The sequence below is a fragment of the Salvelinus fontinalis genome, chromosome 4 (genome assembly GCF_029448725.1).
Source record: "Salvelinus fontinalis isolate EN_2023a chromosome 4, ASM2944872v1, whole genome shotgun sequence".
Lineage (NCBI taxonomy): Eukaryota > Metazoa > Chordata > Actinopteri > Salmoniformes > Salmonidae > Salvelinus > Salvelinus fontinalis.
In genome coordinates, this window is record NC_074668.1 from 12,341,006 (window position 1) to 12,361,747 (window position 20,742).

At 42.6% G+C, this 20,742-nt stretch overlaps 1 protein-coding gene across 2 annotated transcripts in view; it reads right to left on the reverse strand.

Moving 5' to 3' along the window:
• LOC129853098 (adhesion G-protein coupled receptor V1-like) overlaps positions 1-17,579 on the reverse strand; it is a 236,226-nt gene extending 218,647 nt beyond the window's left edge. For both annotated transcript variants that reach the window (XM_055918807.1, XM_055918806.1), the window contains exon 1: positions 17,174-17,579. In XM_055918807.1, coding sequence (XP_055774782.1) covers positions 17,174-17,234 — 61 coding nt within the window. In that variant the 5' untranslated portion in view covers positions 17,235-17,579. The remainder of the gene's footprint in view (positions 1-17,173) is intronic.
• Between the last annotated feature and the right edge of the window lie 3,163 nt (positions 17,580-20,742).

Below are 20,742 nucleotides of genomic sequence, written 5' to 3' on the forward strand. Positions count from 1 at the left end.
GAAACACAATAACACCCTATTCCCTATGTAGTGCACGACTTCTGACCAGGGCCCTCTGGACCAAAGCAGTGCACAATATATGGAATAACGGTGTGATTTGGGATGCACTGACAAACTCAGGTCACCGCTCCTCCCTGGAGTCCACAGCAACCACCCAGTGTTCTCCGGGGGATCTTTAGAAACACGTGGTTCTCTAGCCTCATTTACAAATGAAAAGACTGAAAAAATTGATAAACACTCTAAATGTTTTAACAAACACACCAGATCTCCATTTAAAAGGCTTACTTTAGGAATTCCTGCAGCATGACACACTACAATGAGGAAGGGCCTGGTTGGTAGAAACAAACCAGAGGCTTGTAGTACATATTACCTCAATCAGCCTGACTAACCGGTGTCTATATGTAGCCTCGCTACTTTTATGGCCTCGCTACTGTATATAGCCTGTCTTTTCACTGTTGTTTTATTTCTTTGGCTACCTTTTGTTCACCTAATACCTTTTTTGCACTATTGGTTATAGCCTGTAAGTAAGCATTTCGCTGTAAGGTCTACCTGTTGTATTCGGTGCACGTGACAAATAAACTTTGATTTGATTTGACTAGAGAAAGAACATGAGAGAGAGGGTGTAAAGAGTGGAGGGGTAGCTAGAATATAGAAAAGAGTAGGATAAGTGGCATGCTCCTCTTTCTTGAATTGTAACGACTTAAGACACACACACACACACACACACACACACACACACACACACACACACACACACACAGAGAGAGGTACTTTTAAGCATACTATCAGTAGTGGGTTAAGGAGCGGAGTGGGATGGGTCTGGGTTAAGGGGCAGAGTGGGGTTGGGATTGGGGGATAACACTAGGGGATTGGAGGATAACACTAGGGGATTGGGGATGACACTAGGGGATTGGAGGATAACACTAGGGGATTGGAGGATAACACTAGGGGATTGGGGGATAACACTAGGGGATTGGAGGATAACACTAGGGGATTGAAGGATGACACTAGGAGATTGGAGGATAACACTAGGGGATTGGGGGATAACACTAGGGGATTGGAGGATAACACTAGGGGATTGGGGGATAACACTAGGGGATTGGGGATGACACTAGGGGATTGGAGGATAACACTAGGCGATTGGGGGATAACACTAAGGGATTGGGGGATAACACTAGGGGATTGGGGGATAACACTAGGGGATTGGGGATGACACTAGGGGATTGGAGGATAACACTAGGCGATTGGGGGATAACACTAAGGGATTGGGGGATAACACTAGGGGATTGGGGGATAACACTAGGGGATTGGAGGATAACACTGGGGGATTGGGGGATAACACTAGGGGATTGGAGGATAACACTAGGGGATTGGGGGATAACACTAGGCGATTGGGGGATAACACTAGGGGATTGGGGATAACACTAGGGGATTGGAGGATAACACTAGGCGATTGGGGGATAACACTAAGGGATTGGGGGATAACACTAGGCGATTGGGGGATAACACTAGGGGATTGGAGGATAACACTGGGGGATTGGGGGATAACACTAGGGGATTGGAGGATAACACTAGGGGATTGGGGGATAACACTAGGCGATTGGGGGATAACACTAGGGGATTGGAGGATAACACTAGGCGATTGGGGGATAACACTAGGGGATTGGGGGATAACACTAGGGGATTGGGGATGACACTAGGGGATTGGAGGATAACACTAGGGGATTGGAGGATAACACTAGGGGATTGGAGGATAACACTAGGCGATTGGGGGATAACACTAGGCGATTGGGGGATAACACTAGGGGATTGGGGGATAACACTAGGGGATTGGAGGATAACACTAGGGGATTGGGGGATAACACTAGGAGATTGGGGGATAACACTAGGGGATTGGGGGATAACACTAGGGGATTGGGGGATAACACTAGGGGATTGGGGATGACACTAGGGGATTGGAGGATAACACTAGGCGATTGGGGGATAACACTAGGGGATTGGAGGATAACACTAGGGGATTGGAGGATAACACTAGGGGATTGGAGGATAACACTAGGGGATGGGGGATAACACTGGGGGATTGGAGGATAACACTAGGGGATTGGAGGATAACACTAGGGGATTGGAGGATAACACTAGGGGATTGGAGGATAACACTAGGGGATTGGAGGATAACACTAGGGGGTTGGAGGATAACACTAGGGGATTGGAGGATAACACTAGGGGATGGGGGATAACACTGGGGGATTGGGGGATAACACTAGGGGGTTGGAGGATAACACTAGGAGATTGGAGGATAACACTAGGGGATTCGAGAATAACACTAGGGGATTGGGGGATAACACTAGGGGATTGGAGGATAACACTAGGGGATTGGAGGATAACACTGGTGATTTGTATGATCAACAGTGCTGAAACACTTATTTTGCTTCATTGATGTTCCTGTATCACTGAAATAATATATGCAGTGCAGCAACTGCAAAACACATAGAAAATTACTGATAGTGTCTGTTTAATAGGCTTGTGGCATGGTAAATTCGGTCTTTATTGACAGTTCTTTCTTGTAGGTGGAGTAAGTCGCGACTTTTGACCTCAGTAAGATTGGACAAGCCGGTCATGCATTGCAGGGCCTAGCAGGGTGCCAAGCCTCTGAGTCGGACTTAAGAACATCAGAGAGAGTCAGACTTCATGTTTAATGCCCCAGGAAAATGTGATGCAAGACAGTTGTGGGTGGTCTTTTCTTTGGCCCTTCAGAGTACAACTCAGAACAATTTGTGTGTGTGTGTGTGTGTGTGTGTGTGTGTGTGTGTGTGTGTGTGTGTGTGTGTGTGTGTGTGTGTGTGTGTGTGTGTGTGTGTGTGTGTGTGTGTGTGTGTGTGTGTGTGTGTGTGTGTGTGTGTGTGTGTGTTCAGACAGTATATATGTGCATTTGTGTTTAGCTGTTGTGCTTGCATAGGGAATGTATTTTAGTTCACTGGAAGGTCGTGGCCGAGAGTGGGGTGTAGTAAATAAACAATCCGCTCATCAGAAACCGTAGCATAACAATCGCGGCCCGTCAGGCAAAATAAAGAGACCTCAAGATTGTTGGACCCTTCCCAGAAGGCTCAAGATGTTCCGCCACTTTCCTGTTGCTCTGCTCCAACATCAACTGTTACTGAAACATGATACTGTGTCTTAATGGTCAGCATGAGTTGACAAAATGACTCTGAACACAGTCTATAAGCTCCTTCAACAGTGAATGAGCTAGAATTAAGTTCAGAGGAGAAGAGATCCCTGCCGTTCTATCAAAGCGATGGTAATAGCTTTTGGACTTTACAAGTGCAACTTAAAACATGTGGTGGTGTGGTGATGCCCTCATACAAGTACTTGGGAGTATGGCTGACGGTACAGTGTCCTTCTCTCAGCACATATCAAAGCTGCAGGCTAAAGTTAAATCTACACTTGGTTTCCTCTATCGTGATCGCTCCTCTTTCACCACAGCTGCCAAACTAACCCTGATTCAGATGACCATCCTACCCATGCTAGATTACGGAGACCTAATTTATAGATCGTCAGGTAAGGGTGCTCTCGAGAGGCTAGATGTTCTTTACCATTCGGTCATGTGATTTGCCACCAATGCTCCTTATAGGACACATCACTGCACTCTATACTCCTCTGTAAACTGGTGATCTCTGTATACCTGACGCAAGACCCACTGGTTGATGCTTATTTATAAATCCCTCTTAGGCCTCACCCCCCCCCCCCCCTCTCTGAGATATCTACTGCAGCCCTCATTCTCCATATAGAACACCTGTTCTGCCAGTCACATTCTGTTAAAGGTCTCCAGAGCAAACACATCCCTGGGTCGCTCCTCTTTTCAGTTCGCTGCAGTTAGCGACCTGAACGAGCTGCAACAAACACTCAAACTGGACAGTTTTATCTCCATCTCTTCATTCAAAGACTCAATCACACGCCCAGGCTCTGTCGCAGCCGGCCACAACCGGGAGGTCCGTGGGGTGACGCACAATTGGCATAGCGTCGTCCGGGTTAGGGGTTAGGGAGGGATTGGCCGGTAGGGATATCCTTGTCTCAGTATGTAAAAAAATAAAATGTAATAAAATATATGCACTCTACTGTAAGTCGCTCTGGATAAGAGCGTCTGCTAAATGACTAAAATGTCAAATGTAAATGTTGTCTCTAGCTTCTTACCCTTTGTGCTGTTGTCTGTGCCCTATAATGTTTGTACCATGTTTGTGCTGCTACCATATTGTGTTGCTACCATGTTGTTGTCATGTTGTGTTGCTACCATGTTGTTGTCATGTTGTGTTGCTACCATGCTGTGTTGTCATCTGTTGCTGCCTTGCTATGTTGTTGTCTTAGGTCTCTCTTTATGTAGTGTTGTGTTGTCTCTCTTGTTGTGATGTGTGTTTTGTCCTATATTTATATATTTTAACATTTTTCATTTTTAATCGCAGTCCCAGTCCCTGCAAGAGGCCTTTGGCCTTTTGGTAAGCTGCCATTTTAAATAAGAATTTGTTCTTAACTGACTTGCCTAGTTCAATAAAGGTTAAAGTTAGCACTAAAACTATATGACCTTCAGTTCCTTCAGTGCAGTAGAAGATCAGTAGTGGATCAGTAGAGAATCAATAAAGAATCAGTGGTAGATCAGTAGTAGATCAGTAGAGGATCAGTAGTAGATCAGTAGAGGATCAGTAATGGATCAGTAGTGGATCAGTAATGGATCAGCAGTAGATCAGTAGAGGATCAGTAGTAGATCAGTAATGGATCAGTAGTGGATCAGTAGAGGATCAGTAGTAGATCAGTAGAGGATCAGTAGAGGATCAGTAGAGGATCAGTAGTAGATCAGTAGAGGATCAGTAGTAGATCAGTAGTGGATCAGTAGTAGATCAGTAGAGGATCAGTAGAGGATCAATAGTGGATCAGTAGAGGATCAGTAGAGGATCAGTAGTAGATCACTAGTAGATCGGTAGAGGATCAGTAGTAGATCAGTAGTGGATCAGTAGTAGATCAGTAGAGGATCAGTAGAGGATGAGTAGTGGATCAGTAGAGGATCAGTAGAGGATCAGTAGTAGATCAGCATTGGATCAGTAGAGGATCAGTAGTAGATCAGTAGAGGATCAGTAGAGGATCAGTAATGATCAGTAATGGATCAGTAGTAGATCAGTAGAGGATCAGTAGAGGATCAGTAGTAGATCAGTAGAGGATCAGTAGAGGTTCAGTAATGGATCAGTAGAGGTTCAGTAGAGGATCAGTAGTAGATCAGTAGAGGATCAGTAGAGGATCAGTAATGGATCTTTATTAGATCAGTAGAGGATCAGTAGAGGTTCAGTAACGGATCAGTAGAGGATCAGTAGTAGATCAGTAGAGGTTCAGTAATGGATCAGTAGTAGATCAGTAGAGGATCAGTAGTAGATCAGTAGAGGTTCAGTAATGGAACAGTAGAGGATCAATAGAGGATCAGTAGTAGATCAGTAGAGGATCAGTAGAGGATCAGTAGTAGATCAGTAGTAGATCAGTAGAGGATCAGTAGAGAATCAGTAGTAGATCAGTAGTAGATCAGTAGAGGATCAGTAGAGGATCAGTAGTAGATCAGTAGAGGATCAGTAGTAGATCAGTAGAGGATCAGTAGAGGATCAGTAGTAGATCAGTAGTAGATCAGTAGTAGATCAGTAGTAGATCAGTAGAGGATCAGTAGAGAATCAGCAGTAGATCAGTAGAGGATCAGTAGTAGATCAGTAGAGGATCAGTAGAGGATCAGTAGAGGATCAGTAGTAGATCAGTAGTGGATCCGTAGAGGATCAGTAGTAGATCAGTAGTAGATCAGTAGAGGAACAGTAGAGGATCAATAGAGGATCAGTAGTAGATCAGTAGAGGATCAGTAGTAGATCAGTAGTGGATCAGTAGTAGATCAGTAGAGGATCAGTAGTAGATCAGTAGAGGATCAGTAGAGGATCAATAGTGGATCAGTAGAGGATCAGTAGAGGATCAGTAGTAGATCAGTAGTAGATCGGTAGAGGATCAGTAGTGGATCAGTAGTAGATCAGTAGAGGATCAGTAGTAGATCAGCATTGGATCAGTAGAGGATCAGTAGAGGATCAGTAGTAGATCAGCATTGGATCAGTAGAGGATCAGTAGTAGGTCAGTAGAGGATCAGTAGAGGATCAGTAGTAGATCAGTAGTGGATCAGTAGAGGATCAGTAATGATCAGTAATGGATCAGTAGAGGATCAGTAGAGGTTCAGTAATGGATCAGTAGAGGTTCAGTAGAGGATCAGTAGTAGATCAGTAGAGGTTCAGTAATGGATCAGTAGTAGATCAGTAGAGGATCAGTAGAGGTTCAGTAACGGATCAGTAGAGGATCAGTAGTAGATCAGTAGAGGTTCAGTAATGGATCAGTAGTAGATCAGTAGAGGATCAGTCGTAGATCAGTAGAGGATCAGTAGAGGTTCAGTAATGGAACAGTAGAGGATCAATAGAGGATCAGTAGTAGATCAGTAGAGGATCTGTAGAGGATCAGTAGTAGATCAGTAGTAGATCAGTAGAGGATCAGTAATGATCAGTAATGGATCAGTAGTAGATCAGTAGAGGATCAGTAGAGGATCAGTAGTAGATCAGTAGAGGATCAGTAGAGGTTCAGTAATGGATCAGTAGAGGTTCAGTAGAGGATCAATAGTAGATCAGTAGAGGCTCAGTAGAGGTTCAGTAATGGATCAGTAGTAGATCAGTAGAGGATCAGTAGAGGTTCAGTAACGGATCAGTAGAGGATCAGTAGTAGATCAGTAGAGGTTCAGTAATGGATCAGTAGTAGATCAGTAGAGGGTCAGTCGTAGATCAGTAGAGGATCAGTAGAGGTTCAGTAATGGAACAGTAGAGGATCAATAGAGGATCAGTAGTAGATCAGTAGAGGATCAGTAGAGGATCAGTAGTAGATCAGTAGTAGATCAGTAGAGGATCAGTAGAGAATCAGTAGTAGATCAGTAGTAGATCAGTAGAGGATCAGTAGAGGATCAGTAGTAGATCAGTAGAGGATCAGTAGTAGATCAGTAGAGGATCAGTAGAGGTTCAGTAATGGATCAGTAGTAGATCAGTAGAGGATCAGTAGAGGTTCAGTAACGGATCAGTAGAGGATCAGTAGTAGATCAGTAGAGGTTCAGTAATGGATCAGTAGTAGATCAGTAGAGGATCAGTCGTAGATCAGTAGAGGATCAGTAGAGGTTCAGTAATGGAACAGTAGAGGATCAATAGAGGATCAGTAGTAGATCAGTAGAGGATCAGTAGAGGATCAGTAGTAGATCAGTAGTAGATCAGTAGAGGATCAGTAGAGAATCAGTAGTAGATCAGTAGTAGATCAGTAGAGGATCAGTAGAGGATCAGTAGTAGATCAGTAGAGGATCAGTAGTAGATCAGTAGAGGATCAGTAGTAGATCAGTAGAGGATCAGTAGAGGCTCAGTAGAGGATCAGTAGAGGATCAGTAGTAGATCAGTAGTGGATCAGTAGTAGATCAGTAGTAGGTCAGTAGAGGATCAGTAGAGGATCAGTAGAGAATCAGTAGTAGATCAGTAGAGGATCAGTAGTAGATCAGTAGAGGATCAGTAGAGGCTCAGTAGAGGCTCAGTAGAGAATCAGTAGTAGATCAGTAGAGGATCAGTAGTAGATCAGTAGAGGATCAGTAGAGGCTCAGTAGAGGATTAGTAGAGGATCAGTAGTAGATCAGTAGTGGATCAGTAGTAGATCAGTAGAGGATCAGTAGAGGATCAATAGTGGATCAGTAGAGGATCAGTAGAGGATGAGTAGTGGATCAGTAGAGGATCAGTAGAGAATCAGTAGTAGATCAGCATTGGATCAGTAGAGGATCAGTAGTAGATCAGTAGAGGATCAGTAGAGGATGAGTAGTAGATCAGTAGAGGATCAGTAATGATCAGTAATGGATCAGTAGTAGATCAGTAGAGGATCAGTAGAGGATCAGTAGTAGATCAGTAGTTGATCAGTAGAGGTTCAGTAATGGATCAGTAGAGGTTCAGTAGAGGATCCGTAGTAGATCAGCATTGGATCAGTAGAGGATCAGTTGTGGATCAGTAAAGGATCCGTAGTAGATCAGTAGAGGATCAGTAGAGAATCAGTAGAGGATCAGTAGTAGATCAGTAGAGGATCAGTAGAGAATCAGTACAGGATCAGTAGTAGATCAGTAGAGGATCAGTAGAGGATCAGTTGTAGATCAGTAGAGGAACAGTAGAGAATCAGTAGAGGATCAGTAGTAGTTCAGTAGAGGTTCAGTAATGGATCAGTAGAGGATCAGTAGAGGATCAGTAGAGGAACAGTAGAGGATCAGTAGAGGATCAGTAGTAGATCAGTAGAGGATCAGTAGAGGTTCAGTAATGGATCAGTAGTAGATCAGTAGAGGATCAGTAGAGGTTCAGTAATGGATCAGTAGAGGATCAGTAAGTAGATCAGTAGAGGATCAATAGTGGATCAGTAATGTATCAGTAGTAGATCAGTAGAGGATCAGTAGAGGTTCAGTAATGGATCAGTAGAGGTTCAGTAATGGATCAGTAGAGGATCAGTAGAGGATCAGTAGCGGATCAGTAGTAGATCAGTAGAGGTTCAGTAATGGATCAGTAGAGGTTCAGTTCAGTTCAACTTTTTATCTGTTGATTTGTGAATGCTGTACATGCTAGCTAGTTAATGTACATTTCTCTGTACATGTCGTCGTTGGGCTAGTATGGCTATTCATGTCCCTATTCGTTACTAATTTGTACTTTGCAGAGGTAATGGCCTATAAGGGCAGCATTTGTTTATGGACGTTTTTCCTGTCATTATCAGGTACCGTATGTCATGTGTTTTTTATTCAGATATTTTGCTGACTGTTAGCTGTTTGCAAGTGCACATCATGTCACTGTACAGAACGCCTGGCAGTCATTGAGACAGTTGGCTAGCCTGGGCCCATAGGCTACACTGTATATTTCTACTTCATTTCTACTTCTACTTTGTTTATTACCGCAGTATTAATGTTTATTACCACAGTATTTTTGTTTATTACCACAATATGAGTGTGTGTTACCACATTATTACAGTGTTTATTACCACATTATTACAGTGTTTATTACCACAGTATTACAGTGTTTATTACCACGGTATTAGTGTTTATTACCACAGTATTACAGTGTTGATTACCACAGTATTACAGTGTTTATTACCACAGTATTACAGTGTTTATTACCACAGTATTACAGTGTTTATTAACACAGTATTACAGTGTTTATTACCACAGTATTACAGTGTTTATTACCACAGTATTACAGTGTTGATTACCATAGTATTAATGTTTATTACCACAGTGTTAATGTTTATTACCACAGTATTACAGTGTTTATTACCACAGTATTACAGTGTTTATTACCACAGTATTGGTATTAGTGTTTATTACCACAGTATTAATGTTTATTACCACAGTATTAGTGTTTATTACCACAGTATTAGTGTTTATTACCACAGTATTAGTGTTTATTACCACAGTATTACAGTGTTTATTAACACAGTATTACAGTGTTTATTACCACAGTATTAGTGTTTATTACCACAGTATTAGTGTTTATTACCACAGTATTGGTATTAGTGTTTATTACCACAGTATTAGTGTTTATTACCACAGTATTAGTGTTTATTACCACAGTATTGGTATTAGTGTTTATTACCACAGTATTAGTGTTTATTACCACAGTATTAGTGTTTATTACCACAGTATTAGTGTTTATTACCACAGTATTAGTGTTTATTACCACAGTATTACAGTGTTTATTAACACAGTATTAGTGTTTATTACCACAGTATTAGTGTTTATTACCACAGTATTACAGTGTTTATTACCACAGTATTAGTGTTTATTAACACAGTATTACAGTGTTTATTACCACAGTATTAGTGTTTATTACCACAGTATTACAGTGTTTATTAACACAGTATTACAGTGTTTATTACCACAGTATTAGTGTTTATTACCACAGTATTACAGTGTTTATTACCACAGTATTAGTGTTTATTACCACAGTATTAGTGTTTATTACCACAGTATTAGTGTTTATTACCACAGTATTAGTGTTTATTACCACAGTATTAGTGTTTATTACCACAGTATTACAGTGTTTATTAACACAGTATTAGTGTTTATTACCACAGTATTAGTGTTTATTACCACAGTATTAGTGTTTATTACCACAGTATTAGTGTTTATTACCACAGTATTAGTGTTTATTACCACAGTATTAGTGTTTATTACCACAGTATTAGTGTTTATTACCACAGTATTACAGTGTTTATTACCACAGTATTACAGTGTTTATTACCACAGTATTAGTGTTTATTACCACAGTATTAGTGTTTATTACCACAGTATTACAGTGTTTATTACCACAGTATTAGTGTTTATTACCACAGTTTTGGTATTAGTGTTTATTACCACAGTATTACAGTGTTTATTAACACAGTATTACAGTGTTTATTACCACAGTATTACAGTGTTTATTAACACAGTATTACAGTGTTTATTACCACAGTATTACAGTGTTTATTACCACAGTATTACAGTGTTTATTACCACAGTATTACAGTGTTTATTAACACAGTATTACAGTGTTTATTACCACAGTATTACAGTGTTTATTACCACAGTATTACAGTGTTTATTACCACAGTATTAGTGTTTATTACCACAGTATTACAGTGTTTATTACCACAGTATTACAGTGTTTATTACCACAGTATTAGTGTTTATTACCACAGTATTACAGTGTTAATTACCACAGTATTAGTGTTTATTACCACAGTATTACAGTGTTTATTACCACAGTATTACAGTGTTTATTACCACAGTATTAGTGTTTATTACCACAGTATTACAGTGTTTATTAACACAGTATTAGTGTTTATTACCACAGTATTACAGTGTTTATTACCATAGTATTGCAGTGTTTATTACCACAGTATTGCAGTGTTTATTACCACAGTATTGCAGTGTTTATTACCATAGTATTAATGTTCATTACCACAGTATTACAGTGTTTATTACCACAGTATTACAGTGTTTATTACCACAGTATTGCAGTGTTTATTACCATAGTATTAATGTTCATTACCACAGTATTAGTGTTTATAAATAAAATGTATAAACTTAGAGTCAACCTAACCTAGGCAGGGTCCACAGAATGAGGCACACTTCAGCCTGGAGGTGCACAGAGCTCCACTTCCAACGATTCATTTTCAAACATAATTAAATCAATGCTCTTGACATATGGGTGAGGTAGCTGCCCCTGCTGTGGTTCCTAGCTACATGCAGACACTTTGCCCACACTGCTTAATCAAGCAGGAGGAGGAGGGGGCAGCATTCTAGGGGTGAAGAGAGATGGAAATAGGGAGGGAGGTAGTGACTGCTGCTGGGTTTCAAATGATACCCACTCCCACCACCGTTCAAAAAACAAAAACAGCCATCTCTGTGATAAATCTAATCAGCGCCCAGATGAGCGTATTTCCCCACATCCACTGTTTTCTATTGGATTTTGGAGACAGCACATTGGCCCTCTGTGATGGTGCTGATTGGGAGGCAGTCTCTTTGTCCGGTACTCCATCATTCCTCGCCCTGTGAGGCCTCTCTCCAGCAGACATCCATCACAGTCTGGCCATGAGGCACTCTAGCACCTTATCAATGAGGACAGCCTGTTTATGGCCCTGTCCCCTTTGTGTGCTGTGGCAGTAAGGGGAAGCTACAGAGGTAGAGCAGGGCAGGCAGTAAAACAGCTTCCGCCCAGTGAATCACATTCACATCCACACACAGGCTGCTGTGCTGTAAGCCGTGCCAGGCAATAACATAAAAGCAAACAAACAAAGAAGCCAAACCAACAAAAGACACCGTGTGCAACTACGGCAACAAATTAGACCCAAGTCTGCCCAAATCATGGTGGAAAGTAGCTTTACTGAAAATGGACGCAGACTCTGGGGTTCACACTCTTAATACAAGTGCTTTGGTTTCAAATAAGAGTGGAGAAAACACCATTATTTTGCTGCCTGCAAGTGCAAATGATTCTACACTGAAACCTCCACATTTCTGCTTGACCACGGAAAAAAACATGACTGTTCCAAGGCCAGTAGACAGGGCTTAATGGAGAAGAAGCATTATTAAACCAATGAGAAGGAGCAGGTGTATGCTGAATGGATACAAATCTAATCAAATCAAGTTTTATTTTACAGCACATTTCAGACATGGAATGCAACAAAATGTGCTTCACAGGAAAAATTGAATAAAAACAATGAAAATGGAAACATTTACTACACAACAAACATAAGAGGATAAAAAACAAAAGAATAAGAATAAAAACGGAATGACTAAAAAGCACCCTAAAGAAAGGCAAATCTAAAAATGTGTGTTTTAAGATCACTAATAAAAATGTCCACAGTTTCAGCCCCCTCGGGGTCTCTGGCAGGCTGTTCCAGAGGCTGGGGGCACAGTAACTAAACGTTCTCTCTCCATGCCTTTGTCCTAGGCTTTGGGATAGTTAAAAGGCCAGTGCCAGAGGACCTGAGGGACCTACTGGGTAGATAACTTAAAAGCATATCTGACATGTATTGGGGCGCACAGTTGTGGATTGATTTAAAAACCAATATCATTTTTTGTATAAATTGTAAAACTCACAGGCAGCCTGTGCAGAGACCTTAAAACCAGTGTAATGTGTGCTCTCTGTCTGGTCTTGGTCAGTACCCGTGCTGCAGAATTCTGTATGTTTTGCAGTTGACCAATGGCTTTCTTGGGTAGACCAGACAAGAGAGCATTACAGTAGTCAAGCCTGCTTGTAATAAAATAATGGATGAGTCTTTCTGTATCAGCCTGAGAGAGAAACGGCCACACCTTGGTAATGTTCCTCTGGTTGTAAAAAGCTATTTTGGTCACATTCCTAATGTGTGAATCGAAATTGAGTTAAGAATCTAAAATGACACCTAGGTTTTTTACCTGGTGTTTTATCTTTATTGCCCGTGAATTAAAATGTGCGGACAGATTCTCTCTCAGTGCTTTGGCTCCAACAATAAGTACCTCAGTCTTGTCTTGATTTAGCTGGAGGAAGTTGTGAGCCATCAAAGTATTTAAATCACTAATACAGTTGAATAATTTATCCTTGGTGTCACACCATGACCTTAGAGAGACGTTTTATTTCTCTATTTGGTTAGGTCAGGGTGTGATGTGGAGTGGGCATTCTATGTTATCTGTTTCTTTGTTTTTGGCCGAGTGTGGTTCCCAATCAGAGGCAGCTGTCCGTTGTTGTCTCTGATTGGGAATCATACTTAGGCAGTCCTTTTTCCCTCTTTCATTTGTGGGTTGTTATTTTGCCCTGCAGAACGTCACGTTCGTATTTAGTTTTGCTGTTGTCGGTGTTCATTAAATAAATAAAGAGAATGAACACGTACCATGCTGCACTTTGGTCCACTTCTTCATCGTCCCATGACGAACGTGACAGAAGATCCCACCAACAAAGGACCAAGCAGCGTGCCCAGGAGGAGGAAGTATCCTGGACTTGGGAAGAGATATTGGCAGGACAGGATCGCCTTCCTTGGCGGGAGTCGCCTAGGAGCATGAGAGGAAAGCAACAACGTCGGGGAGATAGGCCACAGAAACCCCAATAATTTTTTTTGGGGGGGGGGGGGGACATGGAGCAGTTGGCGAAGTTGAGGGGTGAGTCAGAGACTGTCGAGGAGTTATTGGACAAATTGGAGGAGAGTGAACGGAGGGGAGAGTTAGAGACCTTCGAGGAGTTGTTGATCAAATTGGAGAGTGAAGAGAGAGAGCTGTTGGTTTGGCGTAATATGCACGGCATTCGCCCTGAGGAGCGTGTGAGCTGTCCGATGCCACCTGTGCCAGTTCCTCGTACTCGTCCTGAAACGTGTGTTAAAGGTCCGGAACAATTGCTGCCGGCTATACACACCAGGTCTCCAGTATACCTTCACAACCCAGTACGTCCTGTGCCAACTCCTCGCACTCTCCCTCAAGTGCGTGTTCCCAGTCAGGTCCGTCCTGTTCCTCTTCCCCGCACTCGCCCTGAGGTGTGTGTCATCAGCCCGGTGCCACCTGTACCGGTCCCACGCATCAGGTCTCCAGTGCGCCTCCACAGTCCAGTACGTCCTGTGCCTCTTCCCCGCACTTGCCCTGAGGTGCGTGTCATCAGCCCGGTGCCACCTGTACCGGTCCCACGCATCAGGTCTCCAGTGCGCCTCCACAGTCCAGTACCTCCTGTGCCTCCTCTCCACACTCGCCCTGAGGTGTGTGTCATCAGCCCGGTGCCACCTGTACCGGTCACACGCATCAGGTCTCCAGTGCGCCTCCACAGTCCAGTACGTCCTGTGCCTCCTCCCCACACTCGCCCCGAGGTGCGTGTAATCAGCCTGGTGCCACCTGTACCGGTCCCACGCATCAGGTCTCCAGTGCGCTTCCACAGTCCAGTACATCCTATGCCTCCTCTCCGTACTCGCCCTGAGCTGCGTGTCATCAGCCCGATGCCACCTGTACCGGTCCCACGCATCAGGTCTCCAGTGCGCTTCCACAGTCCAGTACATCCTATGCCTCCTCTCCGTACTCGCCCTGAGGTGCGTGTCATCAGCCCGATGCCACCTGTACCGGTCCCACGCATCAGGTCTCCAGTGCGCTTCCACAGTCCAGTACGTCCTGTGCCTCCTCTCCACACTCGCCCTGAGGTGTGTGTCATCAGCCCGGTGCCACCTGTACCGGTCCCACGCATCAGGTCTCCAGTGCGCATTCCCAGTCCAGAGCTTCCGGCGACAGTTCCCAGTCCAGAGCTTCCGGCGACAGTTCCCAGTCCACAGCTTCCGGCGACAGTTCCCAGTCCAGAGCTTCCGGCGACAGTTCCCAGTCCGGAGCCTCCGGCGACAGTCCCCAGTCCGGAGCCTCCGGCAACGGTCCCCAGTCCGGAGCCTCTGGCGACGGTCCCCAGTCCGGAGCCTCCGGGCGACGGTCCCCAGTTCGGCGCCTCCGGCGACGATCCACGGTCCGATTCCTCAGGCAACAATTCACGGTCCGGAGCCTCTGGGCGACGGTCCCCAGTCCGGTTCCACAGAAGCGGAGGGATCAGAGTAGGGAGTGGGGGCTACGTCCCGAACCGGAGCCGCCACCGAGGGTAGATGCCCACCCGGACCCTCCCCTATAGGTTCAGGTTTGCGGCCGGGGGGAGGGGGGGCACTGTCACGCCCTGACCTTAGAGAGACGTTTTATTTCTCTATTTGGTTAGGTCAGGGTGTGATGTTGGGTGGGCATTCTATGTTATCTGTTTCTTTGTTTTTGGCCGAGTGTGGTTCCCAATCAGAGGCAGCTGTCCGTCGTTGTCTCTAATTGGGAATCAGGACGTACTGAAGGCAGGTAGAAGGCTTAAGTTGTGATATCACTTTCCTGAGCATGTCTGTATCAACCATGGTAAAAAAATCCATAGCGCCAGGGCTGGTTCACTGCCGACTGACAAAAATGGTTTAAGTCACCTATGGCACCAGAGAGGAAGCAACACAGGAGACTTAAAACGCACCAATAGGAAATCGTGTCAAATTAATTAAAGATTTTGTGCATATGATTAATTACTACTGAAATTGTAACGGCGCAAAGCAGTTATTTTTCTAATAGCCACATATGCATAATCTGAGCTCATACAGTAACATATGAGCAGGCATAAGCATCATAAGCGGTCGCTTAGGGGCCCCAGCCGGTCTCACCTCAGTCAAAGTCTCAACTTATTCTTGAGAGTTAGAATAATATAAGGTGCAATTTAGAAATTTGGTTGTGCATTAGCAGTTTTTCTCTTGTTATGTCAGTGACTGACAGTCACTCAATTAGCCATGTCTAAACTTGTAGTAATTATGGCTGAATACCGACCGGGTGTAACCGGTGTGAAATGGCTAGCTAGTTAGCAGGGTGCACGCTAATAGCGTTTTAATCAGTGACGTCACTCGCTTTGAGACCTTGAAGTAGTTGTTTCCCTTCCCTCTGCAAGGGCCGCTGCTTTTGTGGAGCAATGGGTAACTTCGCTTCGTGGGAGGCATTTGTTGATGTGTGCAGAGGGTCTCTGGTTCGAGCCCAGATAGGGGCGAGGAGAGGGACGGAAGCAAAACTGTTACATGGGCACGTGCCCAGGGGCCATAAGCTCCAGAGGGCCCATATTAAATTTGTTAGTCATTCTCACTCAGATATCATTAACATGGCATAAGTGATGGCAAAGTTGGTAGATAGCAGAAATTGTAGAAATCTCCGCCCTATGGCAAAATGTGTAGAATTGCAGAAATCTTGCTTTAAAACTGCAACATTTTCTCTACACCCCATGGCAAAATCTGTAGAATTGCAGAATTGTTTTATTTATTTTTTATCTCCGCTGTCAAGAAGAGGGCCATTAAAGTGTTTTACCCCGACCAAATCTCGCTTAGGGCCCCTAAAAGGCTAGGGCCGGCCCTGCATATGCCTAACTCAATGTGAGCCAAGATTATGACTGAGTGTAAAAGTAGTCTACGCAGCCTTTATGAGCGGGTCCCAGCTCATGCACACCATGTCTGGCGGTTCCCCGCTGATTGTCGTTGTATTTCAATGGAAAAGAGAGGTAACACACAAAGCACAGTGACCACACTGAAGTGCCAGAGAGTAACCATGGAAGCGTTTGTCACTAGTCAATGGGTTACCCCACCATTAATTTAGTCATTTCACTGATTCCATATTTAGGCTTTTAAAAATATATTAGTCACTCCGAGGGGATTTTTGGCACTGTACAAGAATAAATTAGTATTGTCTCAATCATTTTTGATTTTGTTTAGTGTTAAACAATTCATCTGCATGATGAGGACAATGAGGGGCACACAACAAATATCTCAACCTCCACTTATTAGCCTATTATGGGTTCATATACCTCTGACATATCTGATTATTATTAGGCAAAAAAAACGATGTTTTGTCATAACTGGATAAATTGGAGCCACTGCAATACTCTATAAAATTAATTGCCCCAAATAATGAAAGGTGCGTGCAAAGCGTATCAAGCCAACAATCCTGTAGGAAAAACTTTTTACTGGACTAATGATTGTCACAAATAAACTTGCTGTATAATGTGTTCAAACACCTGTTCAATAAATTATTAAATGTATCCAGACTTACCTGACACTTTGCTGGCTATCAGTCCAGGATATAGAAATACCGCTATTGTTGAGGATATCATCGATAACTCCTATCAATAATCTCCGAACGTTTTTCTCAGATGATATTCTTGGTCAATGAATGCATATTGATACTCGTAGCCTACTCCAATTCTTGGGGTGTTCCTGACAGCTGTCTCTACCCCCAGCGAACAACCACACAAAAAGCACGTCACCCTCCGGGCGGACTATGGGAAATAAACTAACGGTATTTCCTATGTGGATAAAACGTAGAATAAAGCCAGATAACGTTTTTTCAAACCAGCTGACTGCTCGAGGGTTCGCTGGGAGAAAGAAGCTGCGCAGCCATGTCGTTTAGCTTCATGCGTGCCTAAACAAAACTACTATGTGGACTTGTCGAGGGAAGGCAAGATTTGCTAATCGCATTTGCCTCAGGGAGCCCGACAGTAGCAGCGGGCAGCTCCACCCAGCGAACCGTTGTTCTTATACCCAGCTATTTAGATAGGCCTAGTAGCTATTAGAGGTAGGTAGGTGAATGATAAAAATATCATGAAGTTCATCACCACACCATAAAGAAAAGGGTCAAATTAGGCTACGCAATACTGATGTGTAGCCTTATTTGTGTCATTTTTTTTTTTTTAACTATTCACCAAGAAACATCTTAGTTGTTCTTAGTTGTTTAGATTTGTGTATTGTTGTGTATTATTAAATACTTCTGCACTGTTGGAGCTACGGACGCAAGTATTTCGCAACACCTGGAATAACATCTGCTAAATATGTGTATGTGACCAAAAACATTTTATTTGTTCTTATAGCCTAGACCACAATTGACACGCATTATAAAATGATTATCAAGACTCCAATTTTAGTCACTTGTTAATTTATTCTGAGTAGGCTAATTTGTATGACATTTTAAATACCATAGATAAGAAATACTACAGCAAAAATAATAGACCTATCAATTAAAGTTTTCAATTATGCCATTTGGCCTCTATAGGGCCCTTATCCATGATAAAGGAACTGCACTTGCGCCATCCAGTGGTCAGTGCAAGAATTTGAGTTCCTAGCCATTTACGTCATCGCGTTAGTATTCTGTTGACGTGGACTACTGGCGTTCGTACGTGTTTGTTATGAGCAGCATTAGTGGAAACGGCGGTTTGCCTTCAAAATAATAGTCCCCCATCAAAACTGACACAAACTGATAGAAATAGTGAAAACCTGCCACAATTGGACTAGATAATGTTAAACAGGGTTGGAATTTTGTTATATAAATTCAACAAAAGAAAGAAAAATAAATGTAAAAGTACATATCAGTTAAAATTGCACTGTGGTTGTATTTGAATTCAGCATTGCATTGGGGGCATAGTTATAAGCATTGTACAGCCTAACCCAGGGATTCTCAAATTCGGTCCTGGGAGCCCAAGTGGTGCACGTTTAGCTCTACACAGCTGATTTAAATAATGAACTCATAAAGCTTTGCTTATTTGAATCAGCTGTGTAGTGGTAGGGCAAAAAAACAAAAGGTGCACCTCTTGGGCTCCCCGGGAACGAGTTTGGGAAGCCATGGATTGTGCACCCATGAAATGGGGTATCAGCCTACTCAGTGACACCCACAGAACACAACTATGTAGAGTTTACACAAATATTAGTGTCTTAGCTCTTATTGCAAGACTTTGACTGTGGGAAATCATCTTTCCTGTAAGACCATTGTATGTATTGGACATTCATATTGGACTATACAGCCTGACCTATGTTTGTTGCACCCCTGAAAGGGGTTATCCGCCTACTCAGTGACACTCACAGAACACAACTGTGAAGAGTTTACACAAGTATTAGCATCGTAGCTCTTAATACGGGATTCTGAAACCACTGTAAAATGTGCAATAAGTGACTTCCCACAGTCGAAGTCCTACAATAAGAGCTAAGATATTAATATTTGTGTAAAAATAGTTGTGTTCTATGGGTGTCACTGAGTAGGCTGATACCCCATTTCATGGATGCCCAATCCATAGGTTTGGCTGTACAGTGCACATACAGTGCCTTTAGAAAGCATTCATACCCCTTTTTGTTGTGGTACAGCCTGAATTCATCTATATACAATAAACCATAATTACATAGCGAAAAGTTTTTTTTAGCAAATGTATTGAAAATGAAATACAGAAATATCTCATTTACATAAGTATTCACAACCCTGAGTCAACACATGTTGCAATTACCTTTGTCAGCGATTACAGTTGTGAGTCTTTCTGGGTAAGTTTCTAAGAGCTTTTCATACCTGAATTGTACTATATTTGACCATTATTATTTTAGATGTTGTATTCTTCAAGCTCTTTTGAGTTGGTTGTTGATCATTGCTAGACAGCCATTTTCAAGTCTTAGATTTTCAAGCGGATTTAAGTCAAAACTGTAACTAGGCCACTCGGGAACATTCAATGTCATCTTGGTAAGCAAATCCATTGTATATTTGGCCTTGTGTTTTAGGTTATTGTTCTGCTGAAAGGTGAATTTGTCTCCCAGTGTCTGTTGGAAAGCAGACTGAAGTGCCCTACTTAGTGCCTTGTTGCAAACAGGATGCATGTTTTGGAATATTTTTTAAGTTCTGTACAGGCTTCCTTTTTTCACTCTGTCAATTAGGTTTGTATTGTGGAATAACAACAATGCTGTTAACCATGTTAAACACTATTATTGCACACAGAGTGAGTAAATGCAACTTATGTGACTTGTTAAGCATATGTTTACTCCTTATTAAGGCTTGCCATAACAAAGGGGTTGAATAATTATTGACTCAACATTTTTATTAATTACTTTTTTTTAAATCTAAAAACATAATTCCACTTTGACATTATGGGGTATTGTGTGTAGGCCAATTTGTAAGTCGCTCTGGATAAGAGCATCTGCTAAATGACTTAAATGTAAATGTAAATGTAGGCCAGTGACACAACATCTCAATTGAATCTATTTTAAATTCAGGGCGTAACACAACTAAATGTGGAAAAAGTCACAGGGTATTAACACTTTCTGAAGTATTTGTGTGGCTCAGTTTGCAGAGCATGGTGCTTGCAATGCCAGGGTTGTGTGTTTGATTCCAACTGGGGACCAGTATGAAAGATTTATGCACTCACAAGTTGCTCTGTATAAGAGTGTCTACTAAAATGTAAATGAAGGCACTGTAATTATGCCCCCAATGCAATTTTGAATTCAAGTACATCCACAATGTGATTTCAAAGGATTTTTAATGAACTAATAATTGTAACATTCCAACCTTGTTTAACATTATCTAGTTCAATTGTTGCATGTTTTCACTATCTATATCCGTTTGCTCCCGAGTAGCGCAGCGGTCTAAGGCACTGCATCTCAGTGCTAGAGGTATCACTACTGACCCTAGTTTGATTCCAGGCTGTATCACAACCGGCCATGATTGGGAGTCCCATAGGGCGACGCACAATTGGCCCAGCGTCGTCCAGGTTAGGTCGTCATTGTAAATAAGAATTTGTTCTTAACTGACTTGCCTGGTTAAATATAAGTACATACAGTTGCATCAGTTTCAATGGGGGACTTTTATTTTTAAGG